Source organism: Panicum virgatum, chromosome 1K, assembly GCF_016808335.1.
Source record: "Panicum virgatum strain AP13 chromosome 1K, P.virgatum_v5, whole genome shotgun sequence".
NCBI classification, from domain to species: domain Eukaryota; kingdom Viridiplantae; phylum Streptophyta; class Magnoliopsida; order Poales; family Poaceae; genus Panicum; species Panicum virgatum.
In genome coordinates this window covers 12,882,694-12,903,589 of record NC_053136.1, presented here as the reverse complement: position 1 = coordinate 12,903,589, position 20,896 = coordinate 12,882,694, and the positions used below count along the sequence as shown (strand labels likewise).

The 20,896-nt window shown below is 45.0% G+C and overlaps 2 protein-coding genes across 2 annotated transcripts; both read right to left on the bottom strand.

Annotated features, from left to right (window-relative positions):
- Nucleotides 1–5,963: 5,963 nt before the first annotated feature.
- LOC120695586 (cysteine-rich receptor-like protein kinase 10) lies at nt 5,964–9,405 on the bottom strand. Its single transcript, XM_039978796.1, has 7 exons — nt 8,413–9,405; nt 8,204–8,314; nt 7,885–8,066; nt 7,282–7,492; nt 6,791–7,031; nt 6,553–6,703; nt 5,964–6,444 (listed from the first exon to the last, which is right to left on the bottom strand). Exons 1-7 carry the CDS (start codon nt 9,248–9,250, stop codon nt 6,139–6,141), a joined length of 2,040 nt encoding a protein of 679 aa, XP_039834730.1. The 5' UTR covers nt 9,251–9,405; the 3' UTR covers nt 5,964–6,138.
- Nucleotides 9,406–12,413: 3,008 nt separating this feature from the next.
- Nucleotides 12,414–15,594, bottom strand: LOC120695575 (cysteine-rich receptor-like protein kinase 10). Its single transcript, XM_039978790.1, has 7 exons — nt 14,707–15,594; nt 14,463–14,567; nt 14,160–14,344; nt 13,802–14,012; nt 13,251–13,491; nt 13,005–13,155; nt 12,414–12,919 (listed from the first exon to the last, which is right to left on the bottom strand). The coding sequence occupies exons 1-7, from the start codon at nt 15,521–15,523 to the stop codon at nt 12,611–12,613; spliced, it is 2,019 nt and encodes a 672-aa protein (XP_039834724.1). The 5' UTR covers nt 15,524–15,594; the 3' UTR covers nt 12,414–12,610.
- Nucleotides 15,595–20,896: the final 5,302 nt, after the last annotated feature.

Genomic DNA, 20,896 nt, shown 5'->3' with positions numbered 1-20,896 from the left:
AGAGGACGGCGTGGGCGGCGGTGGTGGGACCTGGACCGGTGTGGTTGGGGCAGGAACCTATCGGCATCCCATATATGGGTTGGACCTGTAATGACCTAGATTCAGCCGATACTGCGGGAGAGGCCGTTTCGGCGACCGTATCGTACGATGGAAAAACAGGAGTGACTAATTTTCCATTCATGCGATCTACTTTGTTGTTCAGATCAAAGAGAAGCTTTTTGATCCTAGACTCGTGACTTCCGATGGCCTTTTCAATGTCGTTCATGGTAAGGGAAGTGGGTGGGGGTGCACTTACCTTGGGTGTCGGGAGGAAGACCGCGATGTCGGAGTCCTTCTCCTTGACGATGTGGTTGTGGCGATCTACGTTGAAGCTTGAGCAGTACCCCTGCTTCATCTTCTCTGTGATCTTAGCCATGTGCTTGTTGAACGCCTCTTGATCCGCGGCTGACAATTGATCGTGGCCTTACCATGTTCTCCTGGGTAATGTCGGTGTGATCCGAAGCCTTGGTCATGGTGATCGTGTCCTTCGGATCTGTTACCTTCTTCTTCTTCCCTAGCGGAGTCGCCAAAAAAGTGTGTAGGTGCTGTTCGGCGCCAATCACCAAGGATAGGCCTAGAAACCTCTGCTGGCGAGGAAGAAGGTCGTTAGGGATTCTAGTTCGACCTAGGGACGAGCTAAGGCAGCAAGGGGACTGGGAAACCGGAGAAGGAGACTGGAAATTGGAGAATTAGTCTAAGAAATCATAGAAGGGATTGGGGAAACTAGAGAAATTGGGATTAGGGTTTATAAATGCAAAATAGTAGATTAAATTGGTTGTATGTCGATTGGATGCCCTCAATTGGCCGTGCCCCTTCGTATATACAGGGGAGGTCTAGACCCTTGTACAAGTTGAAATCCCCGAAGATCCCGCACAGATCGTGAGTTTCCTCTCGGACTCGACTACACCGGACTGTCCGGTAAGCCCCATCGGACTTTCCGATAGCGGTGGACTGTCAGGCCTTGCTCACCGGACTGTCCGGTGAGCGGCCGGCAGCAAGCCTGCTGTAGGGATCGACCCAAGAGGGGGAGGGGGTGAATTGGGTCACTAAACGCGCGCTAAAACCTAGGGCTCATAAAACATCTAGTGCAAGTATACAAAACCTAACACGTCCTAAACATGCTAGTTAACACTATGGCTCAACTACTTGCGAACTCTACTCTACCACACACAAACAAGAGTATAAGTGCGGAAACATAAATGCGGTAAGTAGAGAGAAGGAGATGCAAACTCCCGAGGAAGACACACGATGTAACGTGGTTCGGTTGGACACCAAGTCCTCCCTACGTCCACGGCAGCCCGCCACCAAGGCGAAGCCTAAGGCATCGAGTCTCTCCCGATCACCGTCTTGTGCTCGCCACCAAGGCTCCCGGCAAGTAAAGGCTAAGCGCCACCAAGCCACCAAGGCAAGGCCCCCGCCACAATCTCTCTCGGTCACCCCGGCCCGTTCTTCCTCTTCGTCAGAGCTTCTTCACCAAGAAAGGGTCTCTGGTCCCCACACAAGTGCCGTGCCGCTCCACACCAAGTCAGAGGGTCCTCCGGCGGTCACCAAGTGTGCTTGCTGCAGCAAGGCTCCAATACAAAGGTTGCTCTCTCAAGAACTAACCTATACAAAGCTCTAACCTAGCCAAATGTGTGATCTATGGTCTCAATGTGGTGGATGGAGTTGTTCTTCACTTGGGTAGCTCTTCTACACTTCAGGGAACTCCAACACCTCAGCCAAGACCCATTGGGGGGGGTATATATAGGCCAAGGCACTCCATATAGTCGTTGGGCAAAACTAGCCGTTACTGTGCCGAGGGGGTCGGACAGTCCGGTCTAGTGGGTCGGACAGTCCGATCCACATATTTCCACTGTGCCCAAACTAGCCGTTAACTAGCTGTTGACTTTGTCCGCTTGACGTCTTCAAGTGGGTCGGACAGTCCGATCCATATAACTTCCTCCACCGTCCCCAAGTTGGATGTCTTTGGAATATTTGTCCGATCCATTCATCATCCAAGGGTCGGACAGTCCGGTCAGTGTAAATCCACTGTGTTACTTCACTTAGGGTGTCACTAGAATGTTTGTCCGATCCGTAGGGTAGAACAGTCTGGTCTATAGAGCAAACCCTAGCCAGCGATAGTCTTTCCTTGATTTGTCCGACTCGTTCATTCTCAACCCAGTCGGACAGTCCGGTCCATGTATCCGCTATGCATCGAGCTTCTCAGTGAGGATCGGATGGGCACTGTTGATTGTCCGATCCGCATGGTCGGACAGCCCAATCCACGCTATTTTCCTTGTGTTGCTTCTTTCTTTGCTCGATCTTCTCCGTGACTTTGTCCATCGTGCCGGGCCTTTTGTCGGAGGGTTTTCTGTGCAGAACCCCCATAAGGGTGGCCCTTTGGGCCTAGCCTTTGGCATTCTCCTTTCTCCATCCCTTGGACCTAAATATCCGCAAGTGTATATCTCAACAAACACATTAGTCAAAGTGTTGTGTTGTCAATCAATCTCCAACACTTAAGATACGAAACATGGCATGAGAGGCCATTTTCGCTACAATCTCCCCCTTATTGGTGATTGATGACAACACAACCAAAGCAAGCAAGATAAATGAAATGATTGAAAGAATTGACATAAGTTTAAGTTAGAAACCACTTAACTTGCTTGGATGGTTTTACACATGCCCAAGTTAAATGCCACCGGCATAAGATACCAATCAGTTGATTACTTTCGGCTTTTAAACCACTTGGGTTATTGATCCTAATTGGGCATGGTACTCCCCCTTTCTCATCTTTTTCTTTACTCCCCCTATCTCTATGCCTTGCAACACTTCTTCTCTCTTCCTTTTCTTCTTTGGCCATGATTTCTCCCCATTTGTCCATGATGGAAGAAGTGTGCTTACTCCCCCTATCTCTATGCCTTGCAACACTTCTTCTCTCTTCCTTTTCTTCTTTGGCCATGATTACTCCCCCTTTGTCCATGATGGAAGAAGTGTGCTTGCTTGATTATTACCCTTTGCTTGCCTTGTTACCTTCTCTCCCCCTTTGGCATAAAATCACCTAAAAGACACCTAAAAGGCCTACAAAGCACCACTTGCCAAGGGAAAGCATTAGTAGCAAAGGAATGGACTAGAGAGGGGTTGTTATACCACATTTTCTTGCTCTTCTCCTTTGAAATATGGATACCAATTGTAAGCTTGATGCATTGGAGATAGAGCTAGGTGACTGCAAAAATAACACTTGAAAGCATATTAGTCACACAGACACAAGCTATAGAGCTAGCTCCCCCTAAATGTGTGCAATAGTGTTTGAATCACTTAACCAAATGTATGCACATGTATTTCACATAATGGGGATCTAAACTCCATAACTTGGAAACATGACACCAATTGAAGGCATACCTTAGCTTACCATGTCGATCTCAATTTTAGGGATGCCTTTACCTTTCTATAGCATGTGCCATGCAAGAAATGGTGTTTTTACACCAATTTTAAGCTTATGTGTAGTTGCTTCAAAATATAATGTTAGTCCAAGCAACTCACCAAAAGTAAACTAGGAAACACAAGCTAAGGCAAAGATGCCAAATGGGTATAAGAAATAAAAGCATGCTTGTGCAAACATAGAGAGGCATTTGAGCTACAATGATGCATGATTTTGTTACCTTGCCCTTTACCTCATATGTAGGGAGCCGAACCCCCGTAAGAGTGGCCCTTCGGGCCTAGCCTTTGGCACTCTCCTTTCTCCATCCCTTGGACCTAAATATCTGCAAGTGTATATCTCAACAAACACATTAGTCCAAGTGTTGTGTTGTCAATCAATGTCCAACACTTAAGATACGAAACATGGCATGAGAGGCCATTTTCGCTACACCTGCCCAATTTAGTGCTCAACACTTACATATCCAATGAGATTGATGAAATCTCCACATTGATGGCTACCCGAATTCCGTTTTCCGCTAAGGATCTCAAGAACTACAACACCAAAGCTGAAGACGTCTGACTTGATTGAGAAGATGCCCGCCGAAGCATACTCAGGAGCCATATAGCTACTAAAGATGGTTTATCATACGTGTCAGGCTCACTGATATTGTTGATTGGTAACATAAATGACAGTAAGGAGTGTTATTCTTGAAACTTACTATGTTCTGACCACTCTTTGTGTAGTATTGTGTTCAGTATTATTTGAGCTGAATATTTTTGCAAGTCCAAAATCTGAAATTTTCGAGGGAGGCGCTTGCGCCAGCGTGGAGGGGAAGCGAGAGGAGGAGAGAGAACGACGGCGAGAAAGCGGGCGGAGAGCACGGCGAGGAAGTAGGCAAAGAGTGCCGGTGATGTAGCTGTGTGCGTAGAGTTCAACATTTTACAAATACTAGCTCAACAATGTATACATCCAAAGTGAATCGGTGCGGGTAAAATGTTGAATTAGTTGTGGTGGAATGCTGAATCAGTGTAGGTGGAATGTTGAAGTCACGACATCCAGTAGCAACGAACCCATGGACGAGGTACCGTTCATGGGCCACGGAGAGGCGGCGCAGGGCAGGCGCGGGTGCGTGCGGGGTCGCCGACGGAGGCGGCGGCCTGTGTCCGGGGACCGGCGCACGGCACCGGGGCGGCCAGCGGCGGCGGTCGACGTGCGGGGCGGAGACGGCGGCGGCGACCGGCGCGGCGGCGCAGGCCGATGGTGGGCCGGCGCGCGGGGCCAGGCGCGGCGCAACCCGGCGGCGGGGTGGCGCGGCGTGGCGGCGCGCTCTGAAGGGGAGGGAGCAACAAGAGGGAGATGGGAGAGAGGCTAGAGTTTATGTGGATCTAATGGTTGTAGTTGTTTGCATGAATCTCAAACACTAGAAGTTATATGGGCTATATTTCTTCCGAAAGATGGATAGTAATTATGGATGTGCTAGCCAGCCTTCTCGGCCTGGTTCGTGCTACGCTCCTGCAAGCTGGGCCTGGTTCGCGAGGTGATCCCGAGGTTGCGTGTACATCCGGTGAACCGTGCAGTTGATCTGCACATATCTCAAATATCGGAAGACAGCTGAACTTGGCACCTTCCAGAAGATGGATACAATCAACGGAAAATACTAGTTTGCTTGGCCCAATATGCATTACTGTACTGTAGGCCCAATATCATTGTTTTTTCACTGCTTTACAAATTAATTAATCACTTATTAATGTATTCCTTCAATTAATCATTATTACAACTGTAACCTAGCATGTTGAATTGATTGGAGTGATGTAATAAAATATTGAATGGTTGGGTATAGGGATGTGATATGGAGGATATTGCTGAAGAGGATTTTGGTATGAAAGATGCAATTGTTTTAGAGAGACTAGAATATTCCTCGGAGGGATTGAATTTGACGAACACCGCTACGGTCAGTTGGGTTCCAATTCAATGCTTTCGTGGAATGCATCATGCAGATATTCCCTCTTGCCATCAGAATATTTGACCAAGCAAATACCTACGATATTCTCCCTCCATAAATGTATGAATTTTGAATTCTTGAAATTCTCCACAAATATGAGGACTTTTAAGTTCTCACAATGCCCAATCCTAACTGCACCAACCTGGGGCAAGTCACTATTTAATTATGCAAATCAAAAGCTAATCTAATTACATCAACCAAAAGTTAATCATCTCTTAATTACATCAATCATAAACTAGTTCCAAAACTTTAATGAGCGGCAGTGGAGTCTTTTCCACTCTCGCTTAAAGTATCCTAGCATCCTAGAAATACTTACATTTGTTGCCTCCCTCCGTTTTTTTAGAAAGATTACGATTTAGCAAGTGAAACATTTATATCTTAGGCTATTGATTCCTAGAAATTCAAATAGTTAACAACATAATTTATGTTTATAGATTGACCATGAGAAATATGTTGTAGTTTGCATGTTGCCCTACTGTTAGGATTCCCATACTATTTCCAAAAAAGGAAATGCTGTGCAAAATATATAGAATAAGTTATGCACACTATATAACATGCTTAATAAAATTAAGCATTATATAATAATAACATCCATGGTACTACATTTCTTTGAATTGTCTCCTTCTGCTATTGCACGTTGTCGAAAATAAAAGTTCCATAAAAATTGGCTCAATAATGTTCCACATGGCACAAACAAAATTTATCGACCAGTTGTGGCAGATATGGTCATCTCATTTATACTGCATGACTCAGTAGCATTAGTGGATGCTTCTTCATTTCCTACCCGCACGTTGAAATACGCTGGGTGCTTTGGCTCGGCAAGGATCTTAGTCTTGTTGGTTAGCATTGCAACAACATCTAACATGGTTGGCCGATCAGCTGCAATCTCTTGTACACACAACAATCCAATGTTCATGCACCTCATAATTTCAGCTGAGTGATGCAGGGGCTCTAATGAAGCATCAACGAGTTCATTCCATCTCCCCTCATCATATAATTGCCATGCCTGTTGGCAATTTCATCACAGATATATATATATATATATAATTGATGTAGATATAGCACCAAACTAATAAAATAATTTGACATGCTACATATAAGCCGATAAACTTACATATCCAAGGATATTGATGAAATCTCCACAATCATTGCTGCCAGAATTCCTTTTTCCACTAAGAATCTCAAGAATGATAACACCAAAGCTGAATACATCGGATTTGATGGAGAAGAGACCCTCCGAGGCATACTCAGGAGCCATATAGCCACTAAAACAGTACATAAATTTCAAATTACTGTGCATGGTAGATTTATATATAGATGCTATTAAATGGATCAATTTCTATGATACTTACTATGTGCCAACCACTCTCCTTGTAGCATTTCCATCGGGGTTGTTTGAGCTAAATATTTTCGCTAGCCCAAAATCTGAAATTTTAGGATTCATTTCGCTGTCCAAGAGAATGTTGCTTGGTTTAAGATCTCGATGTATGACACGCAACCTGGAGTGCTTATGTAGGTAGAGAAGTCCTTCCGCTATTCCTTCAATAATCACTAGACGTTTGCTCCAATCCAGTAAGGATTTCCTATTTTCATCTGCAGAATCAGTTAAATGTTAAGGATTTCCTATTTTCATCTGCAGAATCAGTTAAATGTTTGTATAATAGGTAGCAAACCCCTCAACGAACAATAAGAAGTTGGAAACTTGATATAAATATGTGGATCGGGAGTTGGGAGTGAACTATGCTCATATGGCTTCTATAAACAAAATATTGAATTTTCATTAATTTCGGAACACCGATATGGTAATCAATATCAAACCTAAATTAAAAATTAGAACACATACCAAAGATGAAGAAGTCCAGGCTTTTGTTGGGCAAGTATTCATAGACCAGAATTTTCTCCTCTTCCTGAGAGCAGCATCCTAAGAGCCTAACCAAATTTGTGTGTTGGAGCTTTGCTATGAGTTCCACTTCATTTTTGAACTCTACGATACCTTGCCCAGAATGTGAAGCAAGTCTCTTAATTGCTATCTCAATTCCCTCCGGAAACTGACCCTGTAAAGAGAGAATATTCACAAGATCCTCAGTGTTACTTTGTCGCAATCAGGTTGCTTTATGATGCACAAGTCTGGCAGTTCCCACTTCCCAGGTAACGAGTGAAAGCAAATTAAATGTATCCCATCTTCTGTCAATGCTCCTCATCTCTAAATGAATTTTTGCGGCAGTCTTTTTTTAACAAGTAGGTTATTAGTTAGCGTTCGTGACCAACATTAACCGAGTATATATGCAAACTTCACATATATACCATGATGAGGGCATATATCCTGGTATGATTATTGTATTCTTAGTTTCAGGAGGTGGTATGATGAAATTTTGATAGCCGTATGGGAGTAGCTTATTTGATTTTCTGATCACATAGCACATTTGTGTTGCGTGTTTATTACTACCTTATAGACAGGGCCAAAACCTCCTTCCCCAAGTTTGTTTTCGTCAGAAAAGTTATCTGTAGCCTCCAATATCTGATGGAAGTCGAAAACTGAAAACTCTGAAAGTTCTGCTTCCATTTCCCAATCTAGCTTGTCTTGTCCTTGCAAGTTGTAGGTAAGCTTTTGTCGTAATCGCATATTACCTGCATTGCATAATTCAATAGAGAGTGCTGCAATGAGTTAGATCTGCTCAAATGCGTTTTAGTGGATGAACATAGTACGAACCATCTAACTGGAAGAATTATACGAGGGATATTTCGGTAATTAGCAGCAACCCCACCTTTTCTGTTCCTTCTTCTTTGCCGGCGACAGTAAAATATGAAGCAGAGTGCGACTAGCAGCAGAGGAGGTACTACGAACAAGGGAATCGCCCAGGCCTCTATCCTGGGTCCTAGACAGATTAAACACAAAAGAATAATCAACACCCCAAGTTGAAATTAAGCGTCTGATCATCATCATAAAGCAAATAAAATACTTGATGCCACATACTGCGGCTATTGGTGGTGGGCGTCGTCGGCGGCGCAGCCGGAGGGCTGGGTGATGCCGCGGTGATCCGCTTCAAGGGCGTGCCGTCGTAGAACATGTTGTTCTCGTACCTGATGTTGCAGCGCAGCAGGAGAACGCGTCCTCCGAGGCGTACGGACAGCGTGGCGTTGACCAAGCCGATGACCTGCCGGAGGCAGGCCTGGCAGTCGGCGGCGGAAAGGTCCGGCGTGCACTGCGCCATGGAGTAGAGCGTGGTGGGCATAGCGTTGCTGGAGGCATCCATGACGGTGGTGGCGTACAGCCTCGGGGTGTTGGTGGACGCCAGCTGGGCGGTCTGGTTCAGCATCCCGTGCACGGCGGCGGTGACCACGGTGGCGTTGCCGGCGATGACCTGCTGGTTCCAGAACTGGAAGAAGGTGCCCATGTCCTGCGTGATGTTGTTGGGCTGCGCGAGGATGTCCTTGTTGTTGGAGAAGCCGAGGAGGCAGTTGTCGTCGTAGATGCTGGCGGCCTTGTCGTTGGGGCACATCTTCTGCGCGTACCGGAAGCAGCCGTCGATGCAGGTGCCGCACCCCGTGAGGTTGGTGGTGATGTCACCGCGGCAGAGCGCCAGCCCGTACACCGCGTTGGGGCCGGCGCCGGCGGTGGCGGTGGCGGTGGCGAAGAGCAGCGGCAGGGAGGAGGTGTTTCTCTTTAGGGTGGCGACGACTGAGGCAAGGTTGGACTGGTAGGTGCTGTTGGCCGTGTAGTTGCCGGCGTGGCCGCAGGTCTGCCCTATCGCCGTTGAGGAGGGCAGCACGAGGAGGAAGCTGACGATGATGAGCAGCACGATGCCCGCCATGGCTATCAGCAGATTGAAGGGAAGCAAACGTGTTCATGCAACAGTTGTTGGTCAGGTAGCTGCTGAAACTCTGCCGCGCTATCAGCAGTATATATAGATTGTTGGGAGTTGATCTTAGCTAATTAGTCGTCAGGCCTTAGTCTTCAGACCCTGGACATGATCACCCAGCAACAACTTAACCCCTACCGCACGGTGTGCTAGCTAAAACGACTGCCTCATCTCGCCGGCACCGTTACGAACGGGAGGACCATAGGCACGCGTCACGCGTCAGTCAGTCCCTCCCAATGCTGACTTCCCCTGCCTAGGAATCTCTCTTCAATACTGGATTCACAGCTCATGGTGTGAAATCGAGATGCCGTAGTGCTGGTTGCATATCTTAGTGTTAAGGGGGTCCTTCTTTAAAATGTTAAAATGTTGCTCACTACAGTTCAAAATATAGAAGGTTCGAGCATAACTTTCTATAACAAACACGTACTAGTTGTGCAACAACTTTGCTATTTAAGGTTTCAAAGGATGCACCGTTTACAAGACGTGCTAGGAAAAAACATAAATCCTAGAAATTCTCACAATAATTAGAAACATCCGATCATCAATTAGCAGATTGGAATTTTTATAGCCGTTAGATCTGTTTTCCAAGTAATTACCCGCCTCTGCCATTATGAAAGGTCTCGAGTTCAACTTCCAATGAAAGCAAATTACTTCTTTTCTTTAGCAATTTTTTTTCCATTTTCACCTCTGCCCTTATGAAAGGTCTCGAGTTCAACTCCCAACGAAAGCACATTCTAGCTTTTTTTATAGTTTTTTTCCGTTGTCAAAATTACTTTCGGTTTTTTGTCAGATTTTTCACATTTACAATTTTTCACTACTAAATGATCCCATAACTTTTTTAAAATAAAGATGCTAGAAACCTTTCCATGAAACGAATATTTTGTGCTAATCTTACTATTACTAATTTGAGACTTCTTTTGGAGTCACCACGTTAATCCTCACAAGATGCGCTAGAAAAAAAATTAAATCATAAAATTTCTTATAATAATAAGAAACATCTGATCATCAATTGGCATATTAAGATCAGGGTTTTAGTTAAGTCCACCTCTGCCATTATGAAAAAATATTAAATAAACTCTAAAACTACATATTAATTACCCCTGTCATTATGAAAGAAAATTTGAAATAACACTCTAAATTCCGTACCTAATTGGTCACAATTGCAACCACAATGGATAATACCAAATAGCCCCTATAATTTATATCTAAATTGTTCACCTTAGTTATTATGACCGATAGTATAATGAAGGTAACCCCTCAAATTTATATTAAAAATTACCTACTTCTGCATTCGTATCAAAGATTAACTAAATCAATCAAGCATACATCTAAAGTAGCAAAATATACTATTTTAAAAAACTAAGTATAAAATAGATTTATATATGTTGTACGGTAACACATACTGTATCTAAGACTCTAACCCGTGCGAGAGCACGGGTTGATAGACTAGTTTGGCCAACTCAAATGCTGTCAAGAAAAATCAAAATTCTCCAAAGAAAAATTCTTGATCGTGACAAACTTCATGCATGGAAGTTGTGGAGAATGAAAAGTTAAGTAGCATTGGAATTCCAACCTTTCCTCGAAAGTGGCTACAAATAAATAGGACTTTATGATTTTTCAAGTTACCCTGGTCAAAACCTGAGGAGAGGAAGTAAATTAAAATATAAAAGCCTGATGTTTTGAGTAGGAAAACAAAACCAGAAGGGTCGTCAGTCGTCACTCTGGCTTATTATTTGATACGGAGTAGATTCTGCCCTTGTTGCTATCCTCGCTCACGTCCGATATACGGCAAACACACGTTATCCAAAGCGCAGTCAGTCTACTCTGATGTGACACCGTACCCACCGGTGCATTCTTTACTAGCTTCTGTCTTATTCCAAGTCAACGAGTCATCGTCACCTAGCCTGATCAAAAATCCTGCCGGCTTCAACAGTTAATACCTAATTTTGAAACCATCAATCACGGCATCACCAACGATTTTCTTCGATACTTGTTTACTCTTCATGCCCCGGCCGGCGGTAGCAATAGTAGAATGGCTCATGTATACTCCCTCGATTTCAAAGTTTAAAGGATGCTAGTTTTTAATATATTCATGCAACATTATATGTGTGTCTGTGTTTGTGAAGGGAGGGATTATTTTTCTTTTCTGTTTGACAAAAAGACATTTTAATTTATTAAGGTTATATACTTTGATAAATTACTTCTTCAACTCAATCGCTGCTATCCTCGTTGTGCTCCTATTGGGAGATACCCAAGATACACACCATAATCTAGAAGTGGAGTCTCTACTTATGACTTATAGCTGAAACACCATTTTTTAAAAGTGGTTTGAAACCTTGATTTGGAAGCCATGGGCACCACCGATAACTTCTTCAATTGGCTCCTTATTAAGAACCGCACTGTATTCGTGTACTTGCAAAATGATATTAATGGTGTCATCTCGATCTGGATCATCCATTCAGAAACAGCACTAATACATCTGTTTGAGTGTTTGTTGAGTTCTTATTGACAAGGTGAGTGGGCTACATCGCATCGAGTTAGCTTAACATAAGTATATATGTAAGCAGACCGTTATGATACTTTTTTTTAGAAAAGGGAAATTTTATTCTAGTCTTATTTGGAAGAAAAATCACTCTGCCTCAGCCTTAGCTACTACTCTCAAATTCAAAAGGAGGGGAATAGAACAATCTTAGTCCTAGTTTGGATACTCTTGGATTGGAGTGGTTTGAAGGGATTGAAGTGTTTAAATCCACAATAGTTTAAAATTCTCTTCAATCCCCTCCAATCCACTTCAATACCCCTCAATCCAAGAGTATCCAAACTGGCCCTTAGGTAGAACCTTCAGAAGTCCTAGCAATCATCTCAATGACTAAGTACTCCCCTCCGGCCACCAAAACTTGACGTTTCAGGTCACAAAAATTAACTATCTATAGGAAGTCTAAAATGTCAACTAAATTTGATCGGAGGCAGTATTTGAAAAGAAAATTGAACATCTTTCAGATCAAATATATTTTGTTGGATCATATGGGCTAGGCCTATGATAGAAATTCAATTTATAGGAAGAAAATTAAATCTGCAGAATATAGCTAATTCGACACTCCAAGTACAAAGCCTCTTTGATACACTAAAGTGGATATAATCACACATTTAAAACAATACTTAGGCCGAATGCAGGAATTTTTCCTTAATCCTGCGTGTTTGAGAAATTTCCACATGATTTATATGTTCCAAAGGATGCTTTAGACTATTACACAATCATTAGGTTATTATTGATACTACATTGGACAATGAAACCACATAATACCCAAAAAACTATCTAGGATATGTGACAGATATGGTCATATCATTAATACTACATGACTCAGTTGCTGTAGTGGATGTCACTTCATTTCCGACCCTCACATTGAAATATGCTGGCTGCTTAGGCTCAGCCAGGATAGTGGTGGTCTCAGCGCTTAGCATTGCAACAACATCTGCCATGGTTGGTCGATCGGCAGCATTCTCTTGTACACACAACAATGCAATGTTAATGCACCGCATCATCTCTTCCGAATGGCTATTGGGAAGCAATGATGCATCAACGAGATCAATCCACCTCCCCTCTTTCCACAATTGCCATCCCTGTGTATAATTTCATTGCACATTATAAGTTTGTTAGCAAACAGACATGAAAAACTATATGCTTAAGTATGTGTCTATAACTCACATATCCAATAAAATTAACGAAATCTCCACATTGATGGCTACCAGAATTCCGTTTTCCACTAAGGATCTCAAGAACTAGAACACCGAAGCTGAAGACATCCGATTTGATCGAGAAGATACCCTCTGAAGCATATTCAGGAGCCATATAGCCACTAAAAATGGTTTATTATACAGGTCAGAATAATCTTTGCGTATTGTTGACTTGTAATATAAATGCCCGCAAGTGGTTTTGTTTCTTGAAACTTACTATGTGCCGACCACTCTTTGTGTAGTGTTTCGTTCAGCATTATTTGAGCTGAATATTTTTGCAAGCCCAAAATCTGAAATTTTAGGATTCATTTCGTTGTCCAATAGAATGTTACTTGGCTTAAGATCTCGATGTATGATACGCAGCCGGGAGTGCTTATGTAGATAAAGAAGCCCATGTGCTATTCCTTCTATTATTACTAGAAGTTTGAACCAATCTAGCAAAGCTCTTCTATTTTCATCTGCAAATTAATTGCGTATCATTAGTATAACATGAGGAAAACAACTGGAAAAATATTCAGGATGTGCACAACCCATCAGTTACCTAGGGAGGTAACTATACCCATTGGCAATTGATCTAGCACAAACAAAATATTCTCAAACACGTAGGAGAGGTACTCATTCCTATATTAAAGACTAAACTGTAGAAGAACGACACATACATAAACAAAAATTTAAGTATCTTTTTAGTTATTCTAATGCTTAAAAAAACAAAATGCACACTAAATTAGATCAATTACACGCAAAAAATAGAAATGCAATTATACATACCAAATATAAAGAAGTTTAGGCTTTTGTTTGGCAAGTACTCATATACCAAAATTTTCTCTTCTTCTTGAGAGCAGCATCCCAAGAGCCTAACAAGATTTCTGTGTTGGAGTTTGGCTATGAGCTGGACTTCATTTTTGAACTCTGTGAATCCTTGGCCTGAATGTGAAGCGAGTCTCTTGACTGCTATCTCCAATCCCTCAGCAAACTGGCCCTGGTGCAAAACAAAATGTTAAAAAGTAGTATTAGCTACTAGTAGGTCGTATAATGACTCCAATTAATCCACACAAGCATGGTATAGATAAAATCACTGAACAAAAAAAAATCTCGAAGATGGCATATCTGCTTTTAATAAATTTACCTTATAGACAGCACCAAAGCCACCTTGTCCAAGTTTGTTTTCTTCTGAAAAATTATTTGTGGCCTCCAGCACCTGTTCAAAGTCGAACACCGAGAACTCTGAGTTCTTGCCATCCCAAACTAGTTCATCCTTGGCCTCCAAGTCGAGAGTAGGCCTATATCCTGCTTGTAACCTCCCTGATTTACCTGAATGTATACACAGATGAGAATATCTCGTTTCCATGTACTACAATGTTTTAATGTCGTTTAGTCATAAAATTTTAGGTATACCATATAACCATTCCTGAGTAAATGATTCACACACCTTTCCTGTACTTTCTGAACCAAGGGGAGTAGAAGAAGCAGAGAAATGCTACTGCCACTAGAGGAACCACAGCTACAGGAATTGCCCAGAGCTTGCTCCTACTCCCTGATCTCACCGCCATGTTGATTAGTAGTTAATAAGAGAGAGAGAGAGAGAGAGAGAGAGAGAGAGAGAGAGAATACATATGCACCTTAACTAGGAAGAGATTACAACTAACTAACTAACAATGGGGACTTAAACTTACTCTTGTGTCCCGGCGAGGTTGGAGTCAGAGCAGGCGGCGGCGCCGATGACGGGCCGACACGTATCATGGTTGGGCTGTCGTAGAACAAATACGCCTCGTACCTGAAATAGCAGCGTATGACATAGATCCTGCCCCCCATCCGCAGGGCCATGGTGGAGTTGATCATGGCCATGAGACGCTGGAGACACGCGAGGCAGTCGCTGGCGGACAGGTCCGGCGTGCACTGCGCCGTGGAGTACACCGTGGGGAAGGTGGTGCCGCTGTCCATGGCGCCCGTGGCGAACCGCCTCGGCGCGGCGGTGGACGCCGTTTGCACCGTCTGGACCAGCAGGTCGTGGATGAGGCCGACGATGAGGCGGACGTCGGAATCGTCGCCGGTGACGTTCTTCTCGTTCCAAAGCGTGTAGAGCGTCTCGTCGGCGTCTGCTGTTGCCGTGGCATTATTGGAGGAGGGCGCCGCCGCAAGGATGTCGTTGGTGGAGTACGCGACATTGCAGTCACCGTAGTAGTGGCCAGCCGTGGAGCACGGCTGTTTTAGCAGACTGTCGAACGCGCTGGCGACGCAGCTGCCGCAGGCGGTGCCGTTGATGACGTCGCCCCCGCAGAGTGCAAGCGCGTAGATGACGTCGGGCGCTTGGCCCAAGGTGGTGCTGGCGAAGTACAAGGGGGAAGAGGAGATGTTCTTGGGGAGGGTGGTGGCCACTTGTTTAACGTTGTCGCAGACATCGGCGGCGGCCGCCGCCGGGACGAACGCGGTGAGCCCGCCGCCGAGAAGGAGGAGCAGGAAGGCGACGGCGACGACGACGCCGCAACTCATCGTGGCTAGCTTGACTAACCTCTGCTAACGTCTAGTTTTTCTCATCACCTTACATCGATCTCTGTCCTTATCTACCGCCACTTCATCATCATCACTGTCGACCACTTGGGGGCAAATAAAAACAAGAGGAAATCATTCATCGGTAGATTTTCCATACTGACCAGTTGCTTTTTTGACTAGTCAAATCCCTTTGGATTTTTGAAACGATCAATGATGACGCAACCTAAATTTCAGTTTCTCGAACTAGTCGCTTGGTCTTCCCAGGTCCGGCCACAGGGAATAGTGTAATCCACGTAGCAGGGAATAATATATGTTTCGTTTAGACGTTGTCGATGAATGATCAACTGCTGCCTAACTTTGTTGTCCTCTCGAGAAGAATTCTTTGTGTTGTCCAGCGGCCTGCCTGGTTCCCATCTCAATAATGAGCTAGCGGGGATAACGAACACAGAGGTGCCAACAATTTCCACACGAGCCGACGAGCGTAGTACGTCTTGACTCCGGCAGTCTTCGTGAAACACAAGACTACCAGTACTGCCCCCGACCCACAAAACCAACAATGCTCATGTAGCTAGCACCTCTGCCGGCCGGCCGGGAAAAGAATGCAAATCACTTTCGACAGTACCATGCCGGACTTGTAGACTAAGATCGGGTTAAAGTGAAGGTTGATTATTAGCTAAACAAGAACTAGATAGATCATGAACAAGGTGATCACGATAAAGAACTAGAATATGATCAAATACTCTTAGATAATAAATCATATCAATGATACAACCGTGATCATAACAAAGATATGAAGTACCTCTAGAACTGATGTTGATTAGAGATCCATGAAAAGGTCTCTAATAATCCTTTCTAGGGATGATAAAACTTGATTATAGCTCTAAACCCTAAACTAGAACTAGACCTTTATCTCTCCTCAAGTGGATGTCCTTCTCTTCTTCATCTCCCCCACTTGATAAATTTGGATGCCCGATATAGGGGCCTAGAATCCACTTAAATAGTCCTCAGAGGTAAGTGTTCGAAGGAAACCAAAATTAGCCGAAGGAAAGCCCTTGGTCGGCCAACACAAGGGGTAGGGTCGGCTGATGAGCCCCTTCCTTCTTTGGTGGTCTTGCTTCCATCTTTCACCATGACTCTTGTTTCCTTATTTTTCTAGATTGTGGAGCCAATAATGGGCTTTATCGTTCACAATATTGAGTTGTCTTGAAGCCTTCTTGGTATTATTCTTCTTCGCGGTTGATCTCCATTGAAATACATCATATATGGATCCTCTCCATTTAAGCCTATATACCTACAATTTTGAGCTGCACAAAATCCAAATGATGTTGCAAAATCCACTCTTTTTTAGGGATTTTAGTTAGGTAAAAGAGATATTGGTGCATGATATGATAGATAAATCATGTAATTTGATACTAAAAACATGCTCATACATATCTTGTCCCAACAATACCTTGCTCTATGAAATTACATCCGTAAGACCGTAAGCAATGCCTAGTATGGTGTTCTCATGCTTTTTGGGATACCATTCTCCATTATCTTCTATTGGCCATTAATGTTCTCATTTTCAGGAGCTCCAGTTGGTTATAAAAATCATTTTTTTCTAGATAGAATAAGCACTAAAGCTTGCTCTCCTAATTTCATGTTTTTCTTTAATAAAAACTAAACACCATGCATAGTTATGACATGTTATGTCTTCTACTAGGTATTGTTTTGCACTTCAGTTTCATTCCGTTTGTATTCTGTTAATGAATTGAAATTATCGAATCAAATGATTATATATTTAGTGTAATATTTTATTTTCAAAAGTGGGTTCAGCATAATGGGTTTTCCATAGTGATTTTTCAGAACCGGTTGTTGTTAGAGTATATGTAAGTGCAGCAAGGCTCCCTAGTGGTTTTGGTATATTGAGTGACAACGCGATTAAAGGACTAACTTCTTTGTGAAGCATCTTGATAGGTTATCACAGGTTCATTGCTGCATTATCTATTGTGACTACTTGGATTTCATAGTTATATCTCATGTTCCAGCATGAATATTCTCATTTGTTGAGAATCAAAGAAAGACTCATTGTACATTTCTACTATATGGAGTATAATGGATCTAAAAATGAATATGCTTACTAAATGCATTGCCCAAGTGTCGTTTTTCCTTGATATATCATACATTGGTGCACTTTTGAAGCGCCCCCAATTTCTTGGAGACTTAAATGTGACACAAATGCTAGTCCCAGGGTTCTAGCAGCACATTTATTTCAAGTAATACAGAGTGTGACACAAATGCTAGTCCCAGGGTTCTAGCAGCACATTTATTTCAAGTAATACAGAGTCATGACTTAACGATTACAATCCATTACATAAATAGTGCATAAAAATAATATACAGCAGAAGCATCCTTGGGTATCTATATGCAAGGGTATCTGGAGTTATACTTTTGCAAGGGTATCTGGAGTTATACTTTTGCATAAAACAATGCGAGATTCATTTTAGTGGGCAGCTTTTAGTTATTAAAACGATGTTTGTATATCATGAGGGTGCCACTGGACTCTCGGGTCCACGCGGCTCATTCATCCAACAACAACCACTATATCCGCCTCCATAGCCATTCCATTATTAAGTTTAAGAAAACTAATTGGATCCCCTGCAGTAACTCATCCATATCAGTGGACTCGGACTATTCGAATAGATTTTACTCTGCAGAGGTTGTACTAATTCCCACAAGGTGGACTCAGCGGCATATTATCGTCATAACTGCCCGAATTCCACACCAAGCCCTTACCCTTACTTCCGGCCCTAGCAGCGCTTTAGAGGCTCGGGCATCTACAGTCGCCCCTCACCTAACAGTGACTTCGCGACCCCACCCCTTCCCTAGCCCCCTGTGCGCCAACACAGCGGCTACTAGGCCTTTCATTCGGACTCAGGCTCGGCCAGTGCCTCACACAAAGCGAGTGGTTGTACTAAAAAGAGTTAAGTATGTCGCAGCTCCAAGCAGGTCCTCACAAGGTTGGGGTAGGACCATCCACACAGAAACAATGCTCGACTCCGCGAGCCTCAACCTTCCCGGTCCTCTCCACGAGTTCCGGGTCTTGGGGTAACCGCGATCTGCTAAGTCCCCCGTCCCATCCTGCCCTTTCTGCTGTGTACGGCGCGAAGCCTTATCCCGACCATTGTCGGTTTGCCGGGGTTCTTCCCCATTTTGTTTCAAAAACCCACCCCATGTTCATCATATTTTATCACCACATCACCAACTTATCATCATGATAAGTATATTTTAATGAGCAATCCCACCTAAGCGCGCTACTTCTAAGATTAGGGTTGGCTTTATGTGTATATTTCACTGTTTACCTTAGCAAGCAAAACATGCCAGTTTTAATGTGCTTATCAGGCCAAGGGTGGTATTTGCAAAACATAGGAATTTATGCATCAAGAGGGCATCTGTGGACTTGCCGTTGTCTAGGTCCTCGTTGTAATGGTGGTAGAGGTTGGGTTCGTCGGCCTCCGGTTCCACAACGGTTGTCTCCGGCTCCTGGAGTTCCTCCGATACGGCGTCTAGCGTACACAAACAATAAACAATCAATAAATACCACAATTCATACTCAAAAGCATTTTGAAAAGGGTAGGGTTAGGTAGTGGATGCTTTCAGATGAATTTAGGAGAAAGAATCATCTAAATTGGGTTTAGGATGGCCAAGATATGGGCATTTCTATTAAAAGTGGTTAGCTTAAATCCTGGAAGAGATGAAATGGTCATCGGGCCGAAACTTACCGGCGCGGCCCAATCAACCGAGGGGCTCGGCCCGCCGGCGCCCGCCTTCCTCTGCCCGGTGCTCGCACGAGCGGGGCTTCTGGGCCGGCCCATCAGCGCGGGGGCGAGCGGGACGGCACGCGGCGACGGCGTCGCTGCCTAGACCCACACGTCAGTGACACGGGAGGAAGGGGCGAGGCAACGGTGGTGACGGAGGCGCCGGGGGATGGTGGGGCAACGGCGTGTGGTGCCGGGCCCGCGTGTCAGCGGCTTGGGGAGGGTGACGGCGTCGCGCCGAGAGACGGCACGGCCGATTCAACCGGTGGGCGAGGTGAACCGCCGCCTCTCGGTTCGCCGGCGGTTTGCCGGTGGTTCCCCGCCGGCGAGGCGGTTCCGGCGACAGGGATCGGCCGGGGAGGTGTAGGGGGTGATGGCGATTCCGGTGGGGGTATCGGGGTGGCGGCGAATCGAGTGGCTTGGCCAGCCCTCGTGTAGGGCGGCGGTGTGTGGTGGTGCATGGCACAGCGCCGCCGTGGCACGGCCGTGTGCCGTGTATAGATGGTGATTTCTGTGAGTCTAGGTGAGGGAGGGTGTGCGCAGTGCTCGGGTGGTTACCTTGCTCACCTCAATTCAGAACGAAGGGCCCGTGATAGGGGGAATTGAGCTTGGCGGCGGCAGTGGCGGGGCGGCGGATGGTGGATGTGGTGTTTGTGTGCCGGAGCCGGGGTCGTCTCGGCTTGGTGGCTGGCGGAGCGGGTGGCATGGTGAGTGTGCTGGCGCTGGCATGGTGAGGATGAGGGGGTATTTATACACGTCGGAGGCATTTGACTTGGCACGGCGGTGGGCCATTCGCCGCCGAGCGTGGCGCCGAGGTTGGGGTGGCAATGAAGTTGCACGGCTAGGCTCAACATGGCCTGCGGGTGAATGGTGTCGGGTCGCGCACGTCGGTTGTGGCATCGGGGTTCAGCCGGGCTATCACCGGCGACGGCGGGTCCAAGTGGCAGTGGCGGGGAAGGGTATCATGCCGTGACGGTAGGTCCGCTCCTCACCGGGATGGTCGCCGAGGACTCGCGGCTACTATAAATGTGGTTAGTGCCGTGTGGCGCGGGCTCTTGCCGCCGGTCTTGCTGGCCGGAGACTGAGGCTCGGGCCGAGTTACAGCGAGAGAGAGAGAGAGATACACAATCTCCTTTTTAGGGACTTGTATTTGGAGAACAGCGGGGAGGTGCTGCCAAAATTCTGCCTCGGATCGGTGTAGAGCATGAGAACCAACCCCAGCTACACATCTTCTCGGGTGGGATTAGGACCTATCTTAACCTATTAGAAATGGTAGACATCGTGTAGATGCAAAGATGATCTTTTATATTATATTACTCATCGATATGATAGAGGATGGATGACCGTGCGTGGATGTATACTGGATGGAAATGTGGGGGTTCAGTTATCCGGGGAGTGGATTGACAAGACCGAGGCTTTCTTGGACGGAGCATTTGCAAAGCCCAAAGGAGGCAATACCACCTGGTGTCCATGCAACAAATGTGCAAACACGCATCGACAAACACGCGAAGTCATGACGAATCATCTTTGCAATTATGGATTTACGAGAAATTATACCCGGTGGACCTACCATGGC

Coding starts and splice junctions, on each gene's coding strand:
- LOC120695586 (XM_039978796.1), bottom strand. CDS start 9,250: ATGGCGGGCATCGTGCTGCTCATCATCGTCAGCTTCCTCCTCGTGCTG. Junction 7,032..7,281: donor CCTGGACTTCTTCATCTTTG/GTATGTGTTCTA, acceptor CTGATTCTGCAG/ATGAAAATAGGAAATCCTTA. Junction 6,445..6,552: donor TCATCAATATCCTTGGATAT/GTAAGTTTATCG, acceptor AATTGCCAACAG/GCATGGCAATTATATGATGA.
- LOC120695575 (XM_039978790.1), bottom strand. CDS start 15,523: ATGAGTTGCGGCGTCGTCGTCGCCGTCGCCTTCCTGCTCCTCCTTCTC. Junction 14,345..14,462: donor GTTCAGAAAGTACAGGAAAG/GTGTGTGAATCA, acceptor GTATACATTCAG/GTAAATCAGGGAGGTTACAA. Junction 13,156..13,250: donor CAAAGAGTGGTCGGCACATA/GTAAGTTTCAAG, acceptor AACCATTTTTAG/TGGCTATATGGCTCCTGAAT.